Source organism: Micropterus salmoides, unplaced genomic scaffold (genome assembly GCF_014851395.1).
Source record: "Micropterus salmoides isolate LMB-PRFRI ecotype aquatic unplaced genomic scaffold, ASM1485139v1 Ms_hic_scaffold_5, whole genome shotgun sequence".
In the NCBI taxonomy this organism is placed as follows: Eukaryota; Metazoa; Chordata; class Actinopteri; order Centrarchiformes; family Centrarchidae; genus Micropterus; species Micropterus salmoides.
The window spans coordinates 33,720,778-33,746,922 of NW_024044237.1; the positions used below are offsets into that span (position 1 = coordinate 33,720,778).

General features: G+C 41.0%; 1 protein-coding gene across 1 annotated transcript; it reads left to right on the plus strand.

Moving 5' to 3' along the window:
• Positions 1-2,910: 2,910 nt before the first annotated feature.
• Positions 2,911-22,593, plus strand: pcdh12 (protocadherin 12). Its single transcript, XM_038699391.1, is given in 8 exon segments — positions 2,911-3,595; positions 3,598-3,753; positions 3,756-4,193; positions 4,196-6,180; positions 10,288-10,379; positions 13,613-13,764; positions 19,273-19,437; positions 20,014-22,593. Coding segments are annotated over 8 exon segments (3,528 nt in total). The 5' UTR covers positions 2,911-3,315; the 3' UTR covers positions 20,274-22,593.
• The last annotated feature ends 3,552 nt before the right edge of the window (positions 22,594-26,145 follow it).

Sequence of the window (26,145 nt, forward strand, 5' to 3'; positions counted from 1 at the left end):
TTGGGTTAAGTTTAGGGGTTAGGGTAAGGGTTAACGCATGTCATTGTGATGGTCATGGTTAGGGTAAGGGGCCCTTAGGGATGCCCATAGGGATAGAGGAACAAACACGCTTGTGCATGTGATAAACCAGCATACTGTGATCTGCCATCTTGCTTATCAGCCATGCTGGAGGAGTGAGGGAATGACTATACTTGCAGGTTACACTGTAAAAAAAAATAAAATCTCTCTCTATATATAACCTTAAATCACAAACTTGCCCTAAATCATTGCAGCTGTTGCAGATGTTCTTCATTCAGTAGTTTGTTTCAGATTCACATTCAGTCTTTAAAAAAAAAGCTAAACAAAAAAACATTATTTTACCTCTAGCTGAAAATGAATGAATGAAAGCAAATGACGGGACACTGGAAGAGTTAATGTTTAACAGCTTTAAGTTATGAACATAACATCCTGACCACACAAACTTTCATACAGGTGGGGAATTAACTGGAAACAGATGCATTCCAGTGTGTGTCTGCAGAAGTATTCTCTTCCTGTAACTTTTCAACTGGGAATCTCTCTCTTTCTCTCTTTTACACACAGACACACACACACAGCGCCAGTTGATTGGTTACAGAGAGGTTTTATGGTGTTTGTTTTGCTGATAATCTAATCTGATTGGCTGACCTCTGCTCTGCCTGGATATCTCAGGTTGTGGTCGCTTGAACAGACGGCCGCAGACATCATACCACAGAAAGTTAAAGGTCATTTAAAATATATTTAGTTCTCTTTAGGATTTAGTTTGTTTTTTAAATTCATGAATAATTCTTTTTAATAACATCAGATGTTCTAATATAGTTATTTTCTGTCACTTGGAATCCTCTGTTTGTATCCCGTTTCCTATACCATCAGCAAGCATTGATTTATTTTAACCACCAAGACAACATTCAGTGGTTTCTGTGTCTAAACCTAATGTAAACAATGGTGACACCAGCTCACAGAGTAGGTAAACTCTCCTCATGCCTATCCTGAAGTGGGGAAGACTGGTTTCCAATTTTCATTTCATTTAGCTGACGCTTTTTATCCAAAGCGACTCACAATTGCCATATATGTCAGAGGTCACACATGTGTCTTATCCACTGCGCCATCACCAAAGACTCAAAGACAAAATAAACGATGATATTTTTAACAATATTTCACTCATCATTCTTCAACACATTTTGTTATGCTTGTTTTTATAATTATTATTGTAGTCATTTTATGCCTTCATTTGAAAGCTGACAGTGGAAAAATTAGAAGAAATTAGGGGAAAGGGAATGACACACAACAAAGGCCCCTAACCTGACGCAACCCAGGTGGTCCTGTGGTGGTCCTATGATTGAGCTTTGTGCTTTGCTTTCATCCTAAACTAAACAAACAATAAATGGATTTTGTGACTCACAGAGAGTCCTGTATTCCCTCTTTCATATATTTAGGAATTGAATCCTGGTCAGTAGTGACTGTTCTCTGTTGTCTCTTCAGTGATCCATCTCTCTGTCTACTGGAGATCTTTGACAGATGACAGTGCTGATGTCTTTATGCTTTAAACAGTCCCTCTTCCTCTAAGCCAAAGGGAAAGTGATATGCTTGAACCTTCCTCTGCCTGATTCTCTCTCAGCCTGCAGGATATTCTGGGGACCAAATGAAAAATAAGCACTGTGCATGCTGGGAAAACATTCAGCTCAGTGGATCTGCAACTTTGGAGCTCTAAATGGTGTCTGCAGGTTTCTAATCAACCACAGAAAGCAGCTCGAAGAGAAGAGACACAAATATATGGTTTATACAGTATTTACATCTAAAATACATCATAGAATATTTTCCACTGTCTTTGGAATGACTTTGACAGTATTAGTATAGTACCTCCTGAGTTCAAACTTAAAAGAAAGCTGTTTGCCCTTTTAAAACAATAGCTGATCATCCTCAAATTTACAGTAAATCTTTGTAATTTGTCAATATTACAGTTAATCAATCAAGTGTGCATTAAAGCCCAGGATATCTTAAAGTTTTACTCTAGAGTCTACATAAAAAACAATGTGAACAACACATTTGCAACTCTTTTCCCTAATGAACAAACCTTTAACTGGAAAGGAATAACTGAAATGAACTCCTGCCATGATTTGCTGGAAAAGTTTTGACCTCTGTGGCCTGTGGTTAGAGATGAGTGCTCTAACTCTTCATAATTATATTTGGGAATGTGGGTTTCATGCTTCTGAATTTTGGGCATTCACTTTCTAGCTGGTTGAATCTTCAAGGAGTGTTTTTCCAGAGTTAAGACAACCACATTGTTTCTTTTCCAAGGACATACAACAAAAACAACGGTTAGTTTAAAGAAGAGAAAGCTGTCATTGTTGGATTAACTTGGTTGTGGACACATCAAACCTTGGATTTAAAGAATACACTGTAGGAATTTACTCTTTACACTCTGAGCAAAAAGCCTGTCTGCTTTCCCAGAGAGTTTAATGCAACGCTGAGTAGTGTTACTGACTACTGACAGCTCTGAAACTGTCACCGCATTTGATGTTTTATCTTCCTATGTGTATTTTTATTTTTGCAGTCAGAAGCCCAGATTTTACGTCACTGTGATGGCGTATATGTTCTGCTGTGGACTCAAGTCCTACTGGGATTTAACTTAGCACAAATTTTCCAAATGATTTAAGAGCCCAGACTACAGGTTGCAATGAGCAGACTGAAAGGGGGAGACAAGTTTTAAGTGACAGAGAGGCGGTGTCATGTTACTTTAAAAGCACTCCAGAGGAGTTTCCTGAGGGCAGGAGGGATTGTCTTTGTGTTGAGTCTGGATAGATTTGCATATGACCCTCCTCCTCCCTTTTGATTGGCTGGCGCTCCACTAGCATGAGGAAACCCACATCCAAACTTTCTCAGTTGGAGCAAAACTTTTCTTAGTTGAGGAGGATGAAGTGAGAGGCTGGATGCCAGCAGCTGTATGAGTGAGTAACAGCAGCAGGCAGAGAGAGGCTGGTAGTGTATGAACAGAGTGAGGATGATATCTTAATTATAGGCTAGAGGGTTTTTTCTAGGTATTTCTTTACAAAACCAAAAGTTTTCTTCACTGGTTTGGTGGTGGTGGTTTGTTTTGAGAAGAAACTTATTTTGAAATTTTGATTTCATCATTTTATATAATGTTTGTTACAGACAGAGAGGATATTTTTAAATTCTATTTCAAAAGAAGAGACTTTTAAAGTAAGTTTAAATTGTAAAGTAAAAGAAAAAAACTTTTTTTTATCGTAATTTTTAGAAATGTCTGTTTAGCTAGTAGACAGGAGATTACTTCACATCATTATGCTGCTGGCTCTGCTTCTGGTTGTGAGTCTCTGCTCTGACGCTCACTCCTCTGAGCTATCATCAATTACTATCCAGTACCGGGTTTGGGAGGAGCAGCCGACGGGAACCCGGGTCGGTTGTCTGGTGGACGACCTCCGGCAGAGGGACGAAGGTGGTCCACTGGAGGATTTCCAGGTGGTGGAGCACGGAAAAGCCCTTCCCTTCTCCGTCAGCAGTCGAGACGGTGTCGTCTCCACCCAGGGCCGGCTGGACAGGGAGGAGCTATGCCGGGGGTCGGACTGTGCGAACTGGCTTTCAGCGTCCTCTACAGGAAAAGTGGTGCTGTGAACTGCCTCCGGGTTCGTGTGGAGGTGATGGACCAGAATGACCACAGTCCCAGCTTCTCCAGCACTCTGCAAGAAGTGGAGATCTCAGAGACAGCTGGTCTCAGCATGCGGATCCTTTGGACCGGGCAGTGGATCCTGACGCAGGGCCTAATGGCCTCCAGACCTACTCGTTGTCTGTCAACCAACACTTTGCTCTGGATGTGACAGGCGCTCCAGGTGGGACAAAACAGGCAGAGCTGGTGGTGATCAAAGAACTGGACAGGGAGGTTCAGGCCTCATTTGACCTCACCCTGGTGGCATGGGATAAAGGGAACCCCCCGAGGTCTGGGAGTACATTAGTCCGTGTTAATATCCAGGACTCAAATGATAACAGCCCCGTGTTTGAGGACAGCACTCCCACTGTTGAGCTACCTGAGGATACAGCCCGTGGGACAACCGTCATCAACCTCAAGGCCACTGACCCAGACCAAGGAGCCAATGGGGAGGTTGAGTATTCGCTCAGTAAGCACACACGTCCAGAAGTACATAGGCTCTTCTATGTAGATCCTCAAACGGAGCTGTAAGTCTCAAAGCTCCTCTGGACTATGAGGCCCAGGACTCTTATGAAGTAATCATACAGGCCCGTGATCGTGGCCCCAATGCGATCCCCACACACTGCAAACTGCATGTCAAGCTTAGAGATGTAAACGATAATGCACCAAGGATACACATGACCTGGACTCCACCAAACTCACCTGTGGCAACTGTGTTGGAAGGAGCACTAGATGACACCTTCCTTGCTCTGGTGATGGTCTCTGATGCAGATTCAGGAGAAAATGGCAAAGTGAGAGCGCACATTCAACAAGGATCTGGCCCTTTTCGCCTAAAACGTATCCACGGTGACAATTACATGATTGTTACCAATGGCAGCCTGGATCGAGAGAAGGTAATGCAGTATAACATCACAATCCTTGCCCAGGATTATGGAGATCCCCCACTGTCTTGTGTTAAACACCTGCCTGTCCTTGTTCTGGATGAGAATGATAATGCCCCAGTGTTCTCCAACTCTGTCTATAAGACTTCCTTCAAAGAGAACAACGTGGCTGGCTACCATGCTCTCAAAGTTGAAGCCCACGATGTCGACCTGGAGCTCAGCGGAAGAGTATCCTACTTCATACACAACTCCAATGACGTAGAAAGTTACACACAGTCTTTCTCTATCCATCCGACCAGTGGTGTCATAAGCGTAGAGCGTCCTTTAGACTATGAGGAATCCCACACCTATTCTTTCATTGTGCAAGCCGTTGACCAGGGTCATCCACCTCTCACCAGCACGACCACTGTGCAAATTGACATCCAAGATGTGAACGACAACTACCCAGTCATCAAGGAGCCAAAACCCAGAAAGGGTGTTGCTTCTCTAAGTGTACCCGTCAATGCAGACAAGGGGGAGATTGTGACAGAGCTGGGGAATGACATGGAAGAGGGATCCACCAGTTTGCCGATAAATAACTCAGTCAGAGAGGGACTTGTTGGATTCCTCGCATCCACCATAAAGGCAGAAGACCCAGACTCGGGGGTGAACGGACAACTCAGCTACCTCATCACTGACGGAAACCCCTTTGGACTGTTCTGGTTGGATCAGACTACAGGCCAGCTGTTTGTTAACACCACCAATGCTACTGAGCTAATTGGGAAAACCTTTAAGGTGAACATTGCTGTCTCTGACATGGGCAATCCCCGCCTAGACACCAAGCTGACTCTGGAGGTGACTTTCATAAATCTCAAGGACCATCTGAAGAACTCATCACCTGGTAACCGCGGACGACTTAGCTTCACCATGATGATGGCAATCTGCCTAGGTGCCACCTGCCTGCTGCTTCTGTTGGCTGTTGCTTTGGTGACAACGTTCTGCCGCCCAGAGAAACGGGACAACCGGGCTTACAACTGCAGACAGGCTGAGTCGACCTATACCCGCCACCCCCGGCGCCCACAGAAGAACATCAGAAAGTCTGATATCCAGCTAATTCCCGTCATTAGAGGGCGAAAGGAGGAGCCAACTGAGGATGAAAGTGAAGCCCAGCCCCTGGCTCCGTCTCCACTGATGTCGGAGGAGCAACAAAATGAGAGACAATATACCTTAACGCCATCAGTCATGAACACAAGTTTACATTCCCAAGGGTACCCAGAAGGGGATGTCATTCAACCTGTCACCCACCACTGCAGAACCCTTCTGAAACCTGGAAACATCGAACTTGATGGCAGTTTGCCTCTGACACCTGCCACATCATACCGCACTCTTCGGAAATCCAGGAACCCTTCATCATCCTCTTCAGTCTCACATTCAAGCACCTTGAAGCGTCAGACTCGCACTCAAGGGGAAGAGGCGGGATCCCTGAGTTCAGCATCCCAGGCCACTCTCAGGAGGCCAAAGACATCGGAGGGACGAGGGGGGCACGATGCAGAACATCAGCAGATGCTTCGAAACCTGGTCCGACTGTCAATGGCTGCGTTTGGAGACTCCATTGAGCTTTCCTCTGCTTCCCCGGAAGTGCAGGTGAGTTCTAGTATCTTACTAATTTTCAAGGATCACATCAATACACATGAATTCTTATTCCATAGTACCTGTAAGTTAACTTATTTAAACTTTGTGTCTTAGTTCTAATGTATTATTGTAATGTAGTTCTAACTTGAGTAAATCAGTTAAATTAGCCACCTAAGTCATGTTTTCTACTCACATTTGCATTAACATATACTCATAGAAGCAAATTAGTTGAGGGTTTAGTTCTTTTTTCATCATATATACTGTATATTAAAATGTATTCGTGGTTAAAATTGTTGTTTGGTCAAGAGACAAGACTATGTGACTCATCACATTCACAGAAAGACAATTAGTTTCCATCAACTGATGGCATTTACAAGGTGAGAAATAATTGTTTCTGGAGAGTTAATCCAAATACAATGCATGCTGGAAAGCGTGCAATGTATGTATGTATGTATGTATGTATGTATGTATGTATGTAACATTGTTTAGTAAATGAGCGCTCAGTTTAAACTAAATTTTATGTCACATGGCTTAAACTTATGATCTTCCGAAGTTCTGAAGTTGTTTTCAAGGCAGAGAGTTCACGGCAAGTTGATTTGACAAATGTACCCATTTGCATTGCACTAATGATTTAACTAAACCTGCATAATTATTTTTCATATTTATATCCTCCACCATACATTAAGGCGAATGCAACGCTGAAGGCTCTCATTTAAATGTCATTTACTTCCATCTAAAATGTGTGATCACATTTATTCCAACATGTGCTTACAGTTAGTATTGGAGTAATTAAGTCTCCCCCTGCAGGCTTTGAGATTAATCTAAAGCGAAGTCCATTAGAGAGTAGAGAGTAAAGAACCCCCCTCCGACACACACACACACACACACACACACACACACACATACACACACACACCACCACAACCTACCCCTCTAACGCACACAGACCAGCTTCCCTTACATTTTCTCAGCAGCCTCTCTGCTTTTTCAGCCTTCTGTATGATGACTTACTCAAACAGCCTGAAGGCTGGAGTTGGGTGGAGGTGTGTGTGTGTGAGTGTGTGTGTGTGTGTGGGGGGGGGGGAGGGTTATAGCTAGCTGACGGATGACTGAGAAGCCAAAAAGCAGCGAGTTTATTCAGGTGCTCATGTGTCACAGACAGAATTCCCCCTCGAGAAACTGACAGTCCTTTTTACTGAATATCACATATCAGATTTATATTGAAACAAAGAGGAGGAGGTGGGGAGGGGAGGGTGAACTCATATGCTCTGTAGGATGGGGGGTCTGAGAAGGGTGAAGAGCCAGCTAAAGTAAGCTGTGATATGTTTGTAGTGTAAACTAACACCCCTCCGACATGCTGCTTTGTCACTTACAAATGACCCAAAACTCACTTTTACTGAGCTGAGCTGCTGCAGGGGGAAAGACAAATAGCTCAGGCTAAAAACATCACTCAGAGTGCAGAGCAGGATACTAAGGCCAAAGCAGTCTGTGAGCTACAGATACTGTATGTACACAGATTTAACCATTAGAGCAGGACTGCAAACACTACCGTTTATCATAACATAGTTTTGTTTAATCCATGTGTGGTTAAGTTTGTGGCTGCATGGCTGTGCTTTATCAGAGGGCAGAGGTTTAAAGATTTTGTGAGAAAGAGTGTGTGATATCGGCCTGTTGCAAGCTGTACATCATATTTAACATAAATTAACTAGATTCTAGGTTTTGCATTGCGGTACACAACAGATAATGTGTCCCTCTCCACATAGTCAACACCCTGCATTAAAGGTACTCTATGAACAATACAGATGATAAGCTGTAGTGTATTTTGACTCAATCCCACATACAATGTGCTGCTGCCAGAAATACCAAATATGTATTATGCGCAATGGAAAATAGTCCCCAACAAATGTACTATTTCTTCTGTCTGAGATGTGCTAAAAATTACAGTGACCAGCCATTTAAAACAAAAAGTGAAACTATACATTTGGTCTACAGAATTATACAAATAATAGCCTTAAAAGTTTGCATTAATACAGAAATCTGACAACCTTATGGCATAAATAATTCTACACAAAATCTGTCTAATTTTACTGACATATTTGTTTCATGTGAGGTTTTAAAGTCATATTGGACTGGTAAAACAAAGAGGAATTATAAGTATGAGAGTCCCTCTTCAGTGACCAAAAGAAACCATGGAGCAAACAGGACAGATGTTTGCTTAGAACAGAAACTCCCATGGAAAATAGATTTGTGACTAATTATCTAAGCATTTTACTAAACTCCAGCACTCTATATGTGGTAACTTTGGAAACATTCTGTGGGATAGGTGGAGAGTTCTGTGGGATTGAACAATGCTTGACCAAAACCACTGTTGGGCTCTGTTTTAAGAGGAAGAGAACCTATTTAGAACTTCAAAACTACCAATTATAATTAATAAAGGATCAGATACAACTAAACACTCTGAACATCATCTTGGCATCAGAAACAACAGTTTTAAACACTCCTGAACTGTAGAAACGCTTCACGTGTTAAAACAAAGACCCGCGTCATTGAGGGCAAATGTTGCTGCCAACGCCCAGCAGACAGTGAACAAAGAGCTCGACCAGGTCCGACATCCTCACGTGAATCCCATTAGAGAAAGGAAGCTGCCCTTTTCTTTTTACCCAGCATCCCCCTCTCCTCTACTGCCCCAGTCGGCCCAGTTGGCACTCCTCTGGCTTCAGACGTTTCTCTCCTCCCTTGAGGTTGTGGAGGAAGAGGCCTGCTGAACGCCTGTAAGGAGGGGGATTCACTGTTCACCGCCACCTTAACGTGCACACACACACACACACACACACACACACCTCGCCCGTATTTCAGAGCCCATCCTAGAAGGAAACTGACCAGAGAAGAATAGGCATTTACGTAGAGACCATTTCCTGTCACTGCAGCAGCATGCACGTGCAAAAACACAAATGTCAAGGCTAAAACAAAGTCATATGTTAGCATGCAAGTACGCACACACTGGGGAAAGTAAGCATGTGTGTGTGCTTCCTCCCTGGTGCACGGTGTGTATCCGCTTTATAACAGAGCTGTCAGCAGAAAGCTGTGAGCAGTGAGACGGACGCAGCCGCTCAGTTCTCACACTGTAAAACAAAAAAAGAAACACCCTCTGCCTGAGCGTCGCTGAAATCAGCTGCGCTCAGTCCAGATTAATACAGTCAGCTCAGTTTGGTTAGGCTTAGGCACCAGAACTACTTGGTTTGGTTTAGGAAAAGATAGTGGTTTGGGTTAAAAAAAAAAAGTCAGCATTGACTTTTGGTTTCACATGGGATACAAACAGCTGGGATTTTGTCTTTAATTGGCTGGATCCAGCTCTATGGACAGGGCTACCCTGTCCACTGCTGAGGAGCACAAGTGAAAATAAATTTTTAACGCAAAAAAACATTGCAGTTGTAGCAGCAGAATCCAGGCTAACTACGGGAGTTTGTTTGTCCAAAAGCTCAGACGCTCTCTCCTCCACGGCTCCCCATCACTCAGCAGCTGTCTGTCGGCCAGCTGAGATTCAGGATCTCTGCTCTGCCTGGTCCTTTCCAAACAACCCTCTGAAGCCGTCGGTGACGTCCAGACAATCTCGACACTGATAGGCTATCGCGACACGGCATCATGCATGTTTCTCGCATTCCGCCCCCCAACCCTCGCTTCGCATTTGGTCTGAATGCACAGTAAGAGGTCCTCATGGGTCCAAAAAGTTGTACACGGTTCAAAAAGTACCCATGACTTGTCAACCAGTTCATTAAAAAACCTTAGGATCATTATCAGAAATCCTGGATTTAAATTTGTACTTAAGTTAAGCAAACCAGAACTCCTCCGTCCACATGTTGAAGTGTCGTTGAGTAATTTACACTCACTAGGCCAGTGTGTCTTGCTGCCGTTGGAAGTGTGTAAGAAGAGGGTGAATGAATGCAAACCTGGAAATCCCTTTTGCATTAAAGTAGTCACTGTAAAAAGGTTTTAGGGATGTTCATGGTTCATCAGCTCAGCTGATGATGAAAATAAATTGTCTATTGTTAGATAATTTGTAAAGTCATTATTCTAACCACCTCTCTCTTTCACCTTCCTCCCTCCTCTTCCCCCCTGCAGCAGATCTCCCAGCTCCTCTCCCTCCTCCGGCAGGGTCAGCTGCAGCCGAGGCCCAACTTCAGGGGGAACAAATACTCTCATCGCAACGGCAGGTCAGTCTGACTCCTACTCTTTTTCCTGAACTCCAACATCAATATATCCGTCTACCCTCCATCGTCCAGAGTACAGACACAACAAAACCACAATAAAGCCAAACCAAAAGGCTCCTTCAGTGGATAATAAAAACATGGATGGATAGATGGATGGATGTTTAGGTATACAGTGAATAGCAGTGCAGGAAAACCAGGATTTTTTAGATTATATGTAATTTACTGTACTGTTTTTTTCACTGTATGTCATGTAGTGAAGTGGACCTCACACTGCCTGTCTCATGTGGTTTTCAGTCTGAGGTTTTCAAAATGAAAACAATATCACTACAAAGCAGCTGGGTTTAGTTTGTGGCTGTTTATCTTGTTTTTTATGCCATTGTTTTCTAGCAGATATGATGCCAAAGTGAACATGTCAAACAATTCTTACAGATAACGAAATTTGTGGCTCTAGAACAAAATCTTAACTGTGCGGACCACACCCTCAACCTGCGTTTGTTGAATATTTTGTCAATGTTGGGTAATTTTTCAAAAGTTCGGGTCAGTGCACTAACACAAGTCACAAAACACAACCACGGTTGCTTCCTGTTCACCTTGTAGAAACTCCAATTGCATCTGGACTTCAAAACAGTCTGAAAGCCTGGAGAAATAATCTTGATGCTGATTCTTTCCTCCTCTTTTCCGTCACCCTCTTCATCAGCAGAGGTTTGTTTCAGAGCCAGCTGGCTGCAGGTTTCAGACTGTGATCACTGCTGCGCTCTCTGATCAAACCAGGCTGCCTTCCTCTGATAGCAGGACAGACAGACATTAAAAGGGGAAAGCCACCTATTTTAAGAACTCACAGATGTTTTTTTTTTCCCCTGAACCGGGACTGTTAAAGCTGGGGAATTTATTTCAGAAGCATTTTTTCATGAAAATATGTTTTGGGGGAGTGGCTTTGTAGTGAGGCCTGAAGGCAGGGGGTCAGATTTTTAGAATCTTTCAAAATCAAGCTGTCTCTCGCTAGGCTCTCCGACATTATCTACGCTTTAAGTTGTTTTTTGTAAAATCAGACATCTCTACATAAAACATAGGTTGTCACCAACCAGTCAGCTCTATGCAGAGCATGTGTGGTTATTTTTTTTAGCAGCCTGCTGGCATTTGCATGTGATTGCTTCAAGATAAACCCTGTGCTGTGGTGCACTATTAAATTGGAAATTGCAGACTGAAACAGATTTGGTTGTTTACAGGATGATCCTCTTGAGATGCGTTGTCTCATTTTCAAGATGGTCCTGACATGTCAATATTACATTATTTATCATACGTCTGCTGCTTTCAGATGTTGAAAAGAGATTTAAAGACATGGAGCAAAAGGTTTTCATGTTGTTGTTATTGACGGTATTGTTGACACAATTACCACATTACCAGCAGAGAAACAGACGTGGCTTTAATATTCTTGTTTCCACCAAAATGCCTGCAATTCGCTGTGTTCTCCTCAACTACCTTCTCACCTTTGCGCTGTGCACACTGACACAAACAGACAAAGAGGCGCAATATCAAAATTCAAGATCAGGTAAATAGCCAACTGTCAGAGCACTGCTTATGCTATAGTCACAGCGCCACAGTGGAAATAGAGCCTTTTGGTAAAATATTAACATCTTTCTCTTTCAGGATAAACGCAGAGACAGTGCAGTAAAGCTTCATGTGCATTAGCTTTTTAGAGGGGACTTTTTGTTGATATGATGAAAAACAGAAGTTGTAGTAGATAAATGTCTTCCTCAGTGTTTCTGACCAACTGACCTCCTGTGACTGAAATAACAGCAACAGACAAACAGGACATGAAGTCCAACGCTCACTGTCACAGGAAGAGTGTCTCATAACCCCCAAAGTGTTTCAGTGTAGTGTTCAGGCAGGTTAGAGCAGCTCTATCTGAGTGATTCAGAATCTCTGACAGGAAGCAGCTACCTCACCGTCACTGTGGCGATGAGATTAAATCTGACATCATCTTGATACACACAGAGCACAGTTTCAAGGCAAACACAGACATCCCTTGCTGCATTTGTGAGGTCATTTGCTGATCTGCCACCACTATGGATATAGTCAGACAGTAATATCAAACTTTTTGTAGATGTCATTTGTAAATATTTTGGAACATGCTGACAAACGATGTCCCGCTGACAGACAAGGCTCATATGTGTTTATTTGGAAGCCAATGGCAAAGGAGCTATTAGTCTGGAGGACTTATTTTATTCATGCCAGGCCATTATTTCAGTTCTAATAATTGTTTGAATACTGGCACGGTACTGAAAGTTGTTCTTTAACAAATCCATGACAAAAATCCTAAAGTAACTAAAACAAGTGAAATTATCTGACCTCACAGTCAGATAAGATTTTAATCTTTAATACCGGAATTAAATGAGATTTCAGAGTGACTAACTCGTCTGTGAGCGCACCTTTATCTGACTGGCACTTCCTGTCTGAGCCTGCCTGCAGCTACACAAGCTGATACTACAGGTTTGAATGTGTGTGTGTGTGTGTGTGTGTGTGTGTGTGTGTGTGTGTGTGTGTGTGTGTGTGTGTGTGTGTGTGTGTGATCAATGCATTTGTCAGGATGTTTATCACCATCTTATCTCACTACGCCAAACCTCTGGTCTAATCTTAAGATTTTACACTGGAGTTCTGTGTGTTTTTATGTACGTTCTTTGTTTTTATGTGAGAAAAACTGTGACATTTTAAATTCTTCTTTTTTTAGGTTTTGGACACTTCTTCACGAATGATACATTTTTGCAGTACTTGTCTCAAACACGGATTACATTTCTTAATCTTTCTTTTTCTAAAACAAATGTTAGAGGGATGGAGGGTTTCATTTACACAAACCTGACAAATTTGAAAATTCGTCACAAAACGCAGTTTTATTTAGTTATATAGGCCAAAATCATGGACTACATAAACAAAACTGACACTTGACTTTGTTGGTCTAATATTCTAGTCCATCATTGTTTTAAATGTTGTTGGAAAAACAAGAATCTTTACGCTGTGTTTGTTTTAAAGCAAGAAAACTTGCTAATTCAGATGGCAGTAAACACTCAAGACTCATACAGAGAGCCAATGAGAGTCGAGTGATGAGATTCAGACAGTCTGACTAAGGATCAATGAAATACTAAGGAGGATTACTTCCCTCCATGTTTTGGGGACGTGCTTGTTGGAGAAAGGTGCCATTTGCGATGTTATCTGACACTTGGTGTGTGCGTCCTGTGCAGATATGGAGGCCAGGACTGTTCTGATTGGCAAAGCACCAAAGACAGCGGACACGGTGAGAGTGAGGCTGGAGATGTGGACTGGGAACCAGGAAGAGACTCACCGATAGACCCACAGCTAGAGGAAGGGCTTAACAACCTGCTCAACAACCATGGTACACACACACACAAACACACACAAACACACTGATCGAAGCTCAAACCATGATAGTCCATGAAGTGGCTTAATGTGCTACTTTGCTCTGAACTGAGGGCAGAAATGGGGCAACCCATTTGGTCAGTTGCTATCATCACATTCGGATCCATGCAATAACACTAGCTAGAACCCTCCTTTATATAATTAAGTAGCTACAGAAACTTCACCAATAATGCAGGAGTTGCAGATGACATTTAAAGAACATACATGAACACTAATGTCTAGTTGGAATCAGAGCTTCTGTTACCAGGCCATGCTAACTAGCCTTCACTTTCCTAGTGAAATACAAACTTTGGAGTACAATGGGTTCTCTCAATTGTTGATGTTGTAAAGGGAGGGGCGGCTTATCACTAATGGTTGTGTGGACTTGCTTTGTATCAATATTTAGAGGCTATAGGGCTACAGACATCCTCCATATCTCAGCTGTTACTCAACCGATACCACTGAAAATGCCAAACCAGAGGCTTGAAGATTATGCTTTTTCCACAATTATGTGTGTGCAAAAATAGGTTAAATCCTCTTGTGAGACATGGGAAACCACGCACAATATCTGAAGCATCATTGTAGTTTTCCTTACACGATTGGTATTTTGCGTCTCTACAGTGTTTTTCTTTTAACTCACCGAGGTTAGCTGCAACCTCCCGGTTAAACTCTTTGATACGTGAGGACAAAAGCAGCTGAACTTCGACCCCTGCAGGACATACAGACTGGTCACTTACAATGGCCACACACTGGAATATGTTCAAAACAGGACGAAAGCAGGAAATAACACAGTGGCAGGTTATTCATCCACCCACTTGCTCCACTCACCTGGGTTTCTTACTACAACTCATAATATTTACATTGAAACTACTGACATACTGTTAGCAGGTAGCACGTTAGCAGATAATGTTATTAGCATATTCAAGTTGTTATAATATTCAAGGGTTATTATTATTATCAAGTTTTTTTTCTTTTTCTTTCTTTTATTTTATTAATCCCTTGTTCTCTGCATTCACCCCATCCTATTTAGGAGTAGCGGGCAGCCATTGTGCAGCGCCCAGGGAGCAGTTAGGGGTTAAAGGCCTTGCTCAGGGGCACCTTCAGCAATGGTTCATGCTAGACTTCTGCTCCATGTATTTACTCGTTAATGGTGCGTTAGGATTATTATGATGTTGATATTGGTTTTAACATTGCTATTATCATGAAAGTGTTTCATGTTTTGGATAAGACTAATTTGCATAAGACAGTTTTGGGACTGGTTAACCCCACGATGTGCTGTATTTGTACGTCAGGGCTTGAAGTAAGAGTCGGGCCAGTGGACGGGTCCATGACTGTCTTAGTTGTCATTTCAGTTCACCATTGACCACCAATTTCTCAAAGTCTAACTAACAAGTTTTAGCTACTAAAAATCAAAAAACACTCAGCCTTAGGCTTATTGTCTAGCTGGGAGGGCCAGCACTGGGTTTGTACGATGTCCGAATGTGTACAGAAGATGTGTGTGTTTAACCGTTTCTTCCTGGTATTGTGGCGGTCAGAGCCCAGGGGCGAGCAGAGGGGTTTACCAACTGATGATGGTAGAGCGAGCGTCACTTTATGAGAGGAGAGAGAGAAACAATGCGTGAGTGGGAGTATGTTGTGTTGTGTGTGTGATGCTTGACTCACCTCTACCCTGCAGGCTGTATTATCAGTGTAACTCACACTAGAGTACTATGACAGCTCAGTGTGTGTGTGTGTGTGTGTGTGTGTGTGTGTGTGTGTTGTGTGTGTTTTGAAGCTTTGATGAAGCCGTCGCAGCAACACATTCCTCTCTATGTCTCTCCTTTATTTTTCTGACCTGTTAACAGCCTCTTCTTCAATACTGTCATGATGAATCATACACAACCCGGCCCTTTGTTGAGGTTTGGAGATGATATTGCAGGTGCTGAGAGCATGCAAGTTGAGTGTGTGACTCTGTGTAAGAGGATTTGTTTGTGTTTTCTTCTTTAGCTGTTGAGATTGAGGTCGGGTTCTATTGTTAAATATCACAAGTTTATTATCATATTTAGGATACATATTCTCTTGCTAGTCATCCTACTATTATACTACTAAGTATAGTGTGTGTGAATCCAAAGCATGATGTATCTTCTTCCTCTGTGCCATAGAGCTCCGAAAACTATTGAAAACACCATAAACACACACACACTTAAAAACTGCAGTGAGCCGCTGTTTTAGGAAATTATTGAGACATATTTAGGAGTTTTTTGTAATGATTTCTCTAGTGGAGCCACAGACTGACTAACACTGTTGTGCTTTGTAGACAATAAGAAAAACAGAGAATAATGCAAGCCTTATCCTTTAATGTACATATCTTTTTGTACTTTTATGGTGCAATTTAAAGCTGAAACCCATGTGTGTTTGTACAAATCCAAACTTCCAACCTTAAATCTTGGGATAAGATAAGTTAAAGTACGTGTGTATATTGCTGTGTATACTGACAGCTGGTCACGTCTCATCTTCATGTACTTACGTGAGTTTTATTGTTCTCACGATGATGCACACTGTGAATTTATGTGCCAGAGATGTAAACCAGCCTGAATCTGATTCTCCAAATAAAATAAGGGGTCAAGGGAGGTTTAACTCACAGGTTAAACACCGGGACAGACATGAATGTTGGTTTTAAATAGCAGACTTCTTATCTCTGAAGGAACTGCAGAAACTCGATGCGTTTAGTAATTGAAAGAGCATTTGGTGTTTAAAGGATCTGTGGTGAAAATCTACCAAAACAAAAGGAGGAAAGAATGGGAGGGGAGGATTAACTCCGGGGGCGGTCTGTGCCACACTGAGAATATATGTGTGTGTGTCTGTGTGTGTTAGTAAGTTAATTCTCTGCATCTGGTTGTGGTTAGATGAAGGAGACCGCAGCCCTTCAGCAGGCTGATCAGTCTGAGCTGAGAGACTGAAAACCTTTAGGCTAATGCATTAATCTCATGGCTGGAGTTACTGGTTACGCTGTTTATTCAAATTTTACATTAAACGTGAAATAAAACTCTAAAAATCACCATCTCAATGACATCGAAACAGTTTCAGAGTATTTACTAAATCTGGAGAGGATACTTTTACTTACAAAAAAAATAAGGAATAGGACTAGTACTTGTACTTAAGGGAGACCTTTTTCGATTAAAGTACTTCTACTAGAGCCTGACCCATGCAGTGAGGCATGGATGTTATTACATGTTGAACTATATATGTTGGCTGATAAGTAACAAGAAATTGCTGGAAAAAAAAATGCCAAAGAAACTTTAGTTTGAAGTAATTTAGAAACAGTGTCTCAATCGATCAGAGAGCGCTGACTCTCTCTGAAGTTTATTTTTCGGCTGTAAATGTCTCACTTTTTCTGTCACGACCCCCTTTCAAAAGCCGAAGAACATTCATGCCCCCTCACTACAAGTAAATGGATTTCATTCTTATCAATCAATAAAAATATTGGGTGAGCTACAGATAAAAAGGAGTCCAGTTGAATTTCATTGAAATGAAAGAAATGACTCAGGTCAGCATCATAGCATCGGCAAAGTATTTTTTTTATTTCCATACAAAAATCATGTTCATTTAACTTAGTTCCATGCATCCATGCCCCCCCCTGCAGTGGTTCTATGCAAACCCCCCCCCCCCCAGTTTGAGAACCACTGTACTATAGTCATGTTTAAAAACAAATAATAATGAATTTAAGGGATCTTTATCTAAATATTTGTTTGTGGTATGCTTATGTTGAAATACTAATATAGATTGATAAATGAAATGTTTTAAAATCTCAATAATCTGTATTGGCACCATAAAAGCAGCATGTGTTGGGCTGTATTAATTGTGACTTTAAGGCCCCGTCCACACTACTGCGTTTTTACAACGGCGAAAACGAAGACCTAAAACGGAGAACTTTGCATATGTGCATGTCGCCGTTCACTTTGCAACGTTTTCCGCCGCCACAGTTAGTTTGTAAACTAAAACGGAGTAGCCTAGTGTGAATGGGGCCTAAGTGAGGTTGTTTGGTCTGTTTTCTCTCATCTCACCTCCTTCCTTAAGTAATCTTCCACATGCTGAGAATCTCTTTCATGGTTTTTAGATTAAATTAGATCAGATGAAATTTAAATAGCTCCAGACGCAACCAGGAAAAACAGGACACAAACAGGATGTGAAGAGGATAAGGATCAGAGATGTTAAACATAAATGATCAGAATTATTTCATATATTTTGTCCAGTGGAAAGCATGTTTTACAGTAAAAGAAGAAATGAAATGAGACGTATAATCATCTTGGATGAGTTTGTTTGTGAGAGAGTTGGTGTGTTTTCGCTCAGACACACCCAGTGTTTACACCTCTGACAGTGACTAGAATGTCAGTCTGGAGGCGGCATCCCGAGTTTTTTTTTTTTAATGGTGGTGTGGACGTGATGTTTAGCCGTACGCTCGGAGCGCGCGGGACACCATGGATGGCAGGAAAAGCCTGTTGACAGCAGCCAGATAAAACCACTGTGTCGTTTCCTTCTTCTCTTCCTGCCTCATTCTCGGCCAGCAGTTAGAGAGAAACTAAAAGGGGAGATTACTGTTGATCTGATCTGTAATCTGTCCTGGAGAGTAATAGCAGGAGAGGAAAACTATCACAGAATGTTGTAAATTATTCTCTTTGCAGTCTTTTTAGAGTCTTGTTTCCCAAACTTCTTGCATCATATATATTTTAAAATGACAGAACAGAAAGAATGAAAGAACAAATTTTAAAATAACAAAACCTGAATTTTTGGACCCGAGAGAAGACTTGGAAGATGATCACAGGCAAGCAGCTGCAACTGCTTTCATTGCTCACTTGCCCTGTGTACCCGAAAGACTGCAAGCATATCCAATTTGGGGCAGATCAGAGCTGGATCCTCCCTCGCTGACACCAGACTGTCGCCTTTGAGAGCTTCAGATTTTCCACAACATAAACATGGCAACACTCAGTTACTATAATGTTAATTATACAGAAAAAAAAACTCAGAAGAAACAAGCTCTACTAGTTTCTCTTCAGCTTTCTTACATTGTTGTTGTATTTTGTTCTGCCGCTGAACTTAATCTTAAACTTTAACATCCTGATACTTTCCTCCCACATATCATGTGCACACATGCGTCTTTCAGACCCATAGCTTTCATTTCTGAGCACACAACCAAACGCCTGCTAGCATCCCCTTGGACCAGCTATGTAAGGTACACTGGTTTTGGCAGTGTGGCTTAAAATGTAATGTTTGTCTTGAGGGCGGTGCTAGAGAGAGGGTCAATGAACATCTGGTCAGAAGGTATTCAGGTATGTTTTCACAAAAATGCCCATCGCAGGTACCAAGGCTCTTGATTCTTGGTCTTGATTGCAGGTTCAACCAAAAGTAAAAAAAGGTCGCTGGCAATTTATCTTTTCGTCAGTTCACTCACTGATTGATCTACACATGACATGCAGTTCAAACACCTCATGTGGATCTCTCTCTGCAGATGACGTCTTCTCGCAGGTCAGCGATCCAGCCTGGATGGCCAGGCTCTCTCTCCCACTCACGGCTGACTACCACGACAACGTTTTTGTCCCCAATGGGCTTCCGTCCCCTGAGAGTGAGCTCCTTCCCCGCGACGGCCTGGATTCCTCATCCTTCTCCACCTTCGGTAAAACACAAAGAAGGAAAGTCACTACTACAGTGGCAGAAGTAAAAACTACTTGATGACTTCATATAAACTAAAAATTGCAAATAACTACAATAAAAAAAAAAAATGCATTCTCATTTTTTAAAAGGTCACCTCTTGTGAACAAACAGCTTATTTTCGTACTTTTTTTTTTTACACATTTATTCAAAATTAATGAAATTTTTTTTGTCACCACGTGTACAAATACCTGACCATATTTTCCTTACAAAATTAATTCAAAGAAATGCAGACGTTAAGTTAGTTTTACATTTGCAATTAATGGTAATCTGTATTACCAATCTACCAATACGTTTCTTGATTGGCCGATCAATTTTTCTATGATCTATAAAATGTCAGAACTGTATTTTTATTTTTTTTAAATGTGACTTCTATTTGCTTTTCTTGTCCAACCAACAGATAAAGTTTATTATCATGGCAGACCAAGAAAACTAAAGAAATTATGCACAGATTTTGGGCATTTCTGCTTAAAAATGTAGTCAAGTCTTTAAATAATTACTCTAATTACAGTGGAACTCCCTGTCCTCTCCCCCCTCTCAGGTAAAACTCCAGAGAAGGACGGCCCACTGGGTGGAACCCTCCTGTCTGAGGTCAGCACGCTGTTTGAAATGCTGATGACGCAGAAGGCTGACTCCCACCCCGGCCCGCGACCCGATGTACTGTACCGACTCTCTGCAGCGTACCGACGCTCGCTGGGCCTGGACGGTACCGCCACGACTGCTGCAGGCAACGCACCAAAGACCTCTGGGAACGCTGAGAAGAGGTTGGGCCTGGCTCCATCCTCAGGACTTTATCAATAAGTCCATTCTGTGAACACAGGAAAAGACTGAGAGCTGAGTGATGCAGCTCAGATCAGGAAGTTACAGAAAAGGTTTCACAAGTTTGTGTTTCGGGAGTGTGTTGGGAATTTAGAGGCATGAGGTGATAAAAATACTCTAATGATTTAAATGCCATGATAAATAGTTTTTTTTCAGGGTGAACATGAAGCAGATTTTTGTCTCATTTTATTAACATGAATTTGAATGCTCGGGTGCTTTTGCTGTCCATCCTACGATTCTCACAGGCTCAAACACTGGAGAAGCGAAGTGATGCATGTTGGGGATTGAGCGTTAACAAACATTCAGGCTATCCAGACACAAAAACTTAGTGGCACGACACAGAGGGGTTGAGGAAGTTTAAACTTTTTTAAAGGAAATGGAAGCGGAGTTGTTCTTAACTGCACTCAACTTCATAAAAGAGATTTTAACAAAATGGGAAAAAAATGTTATTATAGCAGGAAATTGCTTCCCAGGTCTCTGCGGTATGACTTCAATGAGCTGTGATCACTCAGGAAACTCCTTCTCAACACATCTATAAAATATAGACTCGAGAGACAGGCTGCTACGTTTGAATGCGTACGTGTGAACAAGGTGCATCTTCTCCTCAGTCTTCACATAGTATGTCTGGTTGCGTCTTTCCTTTGTTTGTTTTTTTACATCCCCTACAGGCTACAGTGTCCATTGCCCCCCAAAATACTGAACATGCGGATCATGTTGTTCAAGCTCAAACTGTCAGGTGTGTAAATAAAATTTTAATCTGGGGAGTAGCTGTAATATTCTGATTTGGATCAATGATTGGACCGATGGACAAACTGACATCACCATCCTCAGACCGATGTGTTGTCAGGGATCGATCCTGTTAAAATGACAGTGCTTGTTGCAGTTTTACCATCAATAAGTGAGGAAGCATCATGCACTTTAAGTCAGGTTTAATTTACAGTAAACAGAAGGAGTCAGGTAGGGCGGAAGGAGAAGAAAAAAAAAGTCTAAAAAGAGAAACTGGAAGGACGGCTAAGACAGATCTTGTTTCAGAATATTTACTCTGAAAGACAAGTGAGGTGCAGGAGAAACAGAAACTTTACGTCTCAACTCAGCCACATAAAGCCGGAACAGAGCTGATCCTGTTTGGAGTGATGGAATGCCTGTCAGAGGATGTAAAAAAGTTGGCTGTAGTTTTGTTTTTTGTCTGGCAGAAAGCAAGCCGGCGACCAGAAGGATACGTCGCTTTGTCTTTTTGTTTTTCCTCAAGACTAAACAGAAACAAGTTGAATGCAGGGAAGAAAACGTGTTTGTTGACAGCAGAGCAGCTCAGTCTGGACCTCCCCTGTTCACCAACTCTGAAATCCACCTCCTGATAGTAAACGACTTTTAAGATCACTGTCTAGGTGTGCTTTTTCAGAATGATTTTGGCAACAACTCTTCAGTCCTCTCTTAAGTTATTGGTTTAACTGCTATCCTAAATAGTCTTATTTTTAGCTTTTTTTCCTGTATTTTGCAAACCAGGTGAACAGCACTTTGTACATAAGTATTTTGTAAAACTTTTTGTATCAAGAAATCTTTTATGAAACATTTACATTGAAAGTTAGTTTTGTAGCTTTTGCAATAAAGTGTGTATCATGTTTAAATGTTGTTTTCCTGTCATTTGAAGTGTAGAAATTTAAACTCACAGCATTCAGAACTTTATTGGAAAAAACTCAAATGATATCAAGTATGGCTGTGAATCCTCCTGCTCTGCTGCCTGGCGGAGACTGTGCGTCTACAAACATCTGCTCACATTATGGGGACTCGCCTTCATTCTGTGGGATCAAACATTTGGTCTCCACAAAGTTAACTGCTTATTTTGAGATGATTATTTTTTTGGCAAAGGTTACCATGATGGATGGTTAAGGTTTTGGTGAATCTCCAAATAATGAACAGAAAGGCAATACAATGTTCACACAAGTGGCAAAATGCGTTAATGATAACTGCTCAGATGTTTCCTTTGTGCAGAGCGCCATCTGATGTTTGAGAGACACATTACACTCAGAAAGTTAGACAATCATCCATAAAAATAACAACAACATCTAGTGGCAGCCTCAGGTAATGCATGTTCTTTAAATTATAAAGGTATTTCTTTCAACATCAAGGTGGGAATGATTACTCAGACCTACTACTGCAGTTTTATATCATGAAGCATCAAAGTGTTCACCGCTGTAAAACCGATGCAATAAGTCTTCACACTCAAAGAAAAAAAACAAAAAACTTTCCTGTGTATTTATTGGTTTGTAATGCAAAAGAGTAATAATAAATGCTTTAAGTTTAATAAAGCTCTGGGACTTTGTTCTTGTTTTTGCTGAGAAAAAAAAGAGATTTGAAGCTTCGGGGTACTAAACTCAGTAACCGCTGTGATATAGTCAGTAGAAAGCATAGGAGCCTGGCAGGAATAGGGCCAAAACACTATAAACATCACTGATTTCAATCTGCAGTTTTAAGGCTAATATTATTTTTATTGTTTCCCATTGGATGAAACCGCCATTGAATCAAGGGAGTCTGCTGCATCAAAACCAAACATCACTACAAAAACACATTAAATAAGAACACGTACAAGAAACTAGCCTGAGATAGAACAACCAAGCAAATTAGTCTCTGTTAAAAAGTACAACAATCTGAAAGTATTTATTTCTTTGTTTTCTCCACCTTATTCTGCCCTGCCACATTTAATACCATAAAACTTCAATTAATAGCCCGGGCTTTAATTTGCTTTAATCACTGACCTCACCCTGTCTATATTTGGGACAGGCCTTTAATTCCTTCCTAGGTGGAGAATACTATCAAATTGTTTATTTATTCTCTGTCTGTTATGTTGTTTATCAAACATCATAACCGACAGAGAGAACGCCCCTTATCAAAATACCATTAGCCTACCTTAGAAAGGAAAAGATTACCTTGGTTATTTCAACTTGGATTCATTTTTATGAAAAATAAAACCTTTTGATTCTTTTGATTGGTGGAACCTAATGGACTAGAGGAATATAAATAGTCAAGAAATGAACACATATGCTGACCGCTTCAGAACGTCTCTCGTCTCGTCTCGTCTCTCATTTACCATAACATTACATTAAACTGAATGAATTTTACTTTGGTGCTCATGGTTCCTGTAAAGTGGCTATTGAAGTTATATTGCCCCATCCGTTGTCAGGCATAACGTGGGTAGATGAGAAGTGGTCAAAGGTAAGAGACACATTAAATTATTTTATCCTCTCCCAAGGAGTTGATGGCACAGCTATGAAATTTAAAAAGTACCAAAGCAATAATTATACAGCTTGAAATTGGGTCATGCATACAGAGGGCAATAAAATCATTTTGAAAGGGGATGTGAACCCCAGCCAGTCGAGCTGACAAAATCATTCAGTGTGGGCGCAAGTTACCAACCAACCAACCAACCACCCAACCAATCTGTGGAGACTACTGGACGCATTACTGGCTTGGGAAGGTCATGCAGCCTCAATATTATGGAAGGTAAGCCTCATAAATATTGAAGCATTAGGACTTAAAATTCAACCAAGCAGTCCCACTAGTCAAGTGAGTGGTGTTGAAAAAAACTTTCAACATGTGCATGGCATGTGAGTGTTGTGTAAAGATAGGCTATCCTTTACATTTCATGTTCTAATCATATTTAATGCATTTATTTTTAATATTTTGATGTTGTATATTTTTAACTCGTGAGTTTCTTTGAATAAATATGATTTTTATTCTGCTTTAACTTTTGCTTGTTTTGTGTGCCACACATAGGTCTAGTTTTGCATTACACAAAACATTAATTTAATACCAAAAGAAAACCAAACGCAACCCAACCGAAAGGGAGATGAGCCTGTAAGCCCTTAAGATCAGACTGACTCATTACCACCTGCTGAAATGGTTGTTAGGCAGTCAAGTCCAGGTGAGTCACATTCTCTCTGACGAGCTTTGACTGCCATTAGGCACCTGTCTAAAGGGTCATCATTTATATAACCTTTAGTTGTATTGTTTGTTTATTAAGCTGTGTACTTTAAGATTTAATTAGTAGACTTTGGACAATTGCTTTTTCTATTTTAGGTATTCATTATGAAAACTGTTTCTAGATTAGAAGGGGATTCCAAACTTTATTTTTATTTCTAACTTGTCCAGAATCGTTCTTCACTTTTCTTAAACTCTCTTAAACTGATATTGTTAAATAATCTCTTTCCCCTTACATTATTTTCAACTTGGCAGTGTTTTCCGTGGAGCTTGAGACACATTAATCAAGCTGTTTGTGTTGCTTTTTCAGTAAACTTAGTACTGAGAGTCTGCAGAATGTATTACGTTCTTTAGCAGGTTGAAATTCAACTTTTCTCGGGACACTTTCAATGAGCTTTGAGTATTTATGATCTCAGTCTGTTGAGGAAATATTAATTTATAAGACAAACTGGTCCAGTTTAGATTTACTGAGAAACAAAAAGAGCAAAACAAACACTTTTCTTCCCCCACAGATGGAGAGTAAACAGGTAGAAGTGGGAGCAGCAGCCCTGAGGCAGGAAATAGATCTGGAAGCTGCTAATGCACAGTTTGCTATAAAATGTGCCACCTGTGAGTTACCGAATGTGAGAGAAAGCAAAAATCCAATAAAAACTCGATTAAAAAAAACACTAGTATTTTATTTGTTAACACTAATAATACAAGCTGAGTATAAACTCATTTCTGGCAGGAATGTAAGGATGTTTGGGCCGGAGAGTGAATCCCAGTAGGAGCTGATGTGGAGGAGGAGAAGTAGATTCACCTGCTGCCGAATGAAACACAGCCGGGCCTCAGTGGAAATATGTAAAGCAACACTATATTAAAGCAGATGCACAAACAGTGTTCGAACAACAGGTGTTTAATTTAGTTCCAGTCATCTCAGATGATGGAAGAGCTGGGATATAATTTAAGGCTGAGGATATAATCTGTTGTTTGTATTAAAAAGGAAACCAGGACAAAAAAATCAAAAGTTTTTTTTGTTTGTGATTCATTTACAATGATGCATGTTTATTTCTGTTTTGGAATTTCTAATCCATGCTAATGTTATAAGTTAAAGAAGGATTCAAGGAGGTTTAAATGCACAACGAAGCCCAAGTCATGGGATCTTTATCCTACATACTGTAGGTTAGTTTCACTAAACGTGCAGCACTAAGCACAGAATAGACACTCAGTTCCTCATCACTCCCATTGCAAACAATTCAAAAAATACTGGCCTCGGGGAAAAAAATGCTTTGTTGCAAGTTGCTGAGCTAGATCATCTACTTGCAGTAGCAGCAGAGCAGCAAGGACAAACGGTCCTCAGTAGAAATACAACTGGAACTATCGGTCTGTTAACACTCGGGTTTTTATCGGTTTATCCTCCGTCCAATGAAGCTTGCTGCTCATAGTCACTCTGGGTGACAGCAGAAATCAGGTAATTAGATTTGAAAGCGTTTAATGACTTCAGACTTCTTTGTTTGTTACTTTACAAAAATAAATACATAAACAAAATGCTTTTTATCTCTTTTAGAAGTAATTTCTCCACAATGTAAGATAACATTTCAGCTGATCAAACAAACTCAAACAGATGAATAAATACAAATGGTGCTTTGGACTCTCACTGCTGTTACAGTAAAGCTGCACCACCTGACGGAGAGAGACTATACTTCCTAGCCATCACTTGTAACACATCTCGGCACCGAATCAGACGTGTTCAGGTTCATAAAAAAATACAGTAGATACTTGTATAATGTGTATTAATATCTATGGATTTTCAGTCTGCCCATTTCTATTGTACATTAACATCTCTTACACAACCTATGCAATATAACATTGTAAAAAAAGATGTTGTATTATGTAAGTT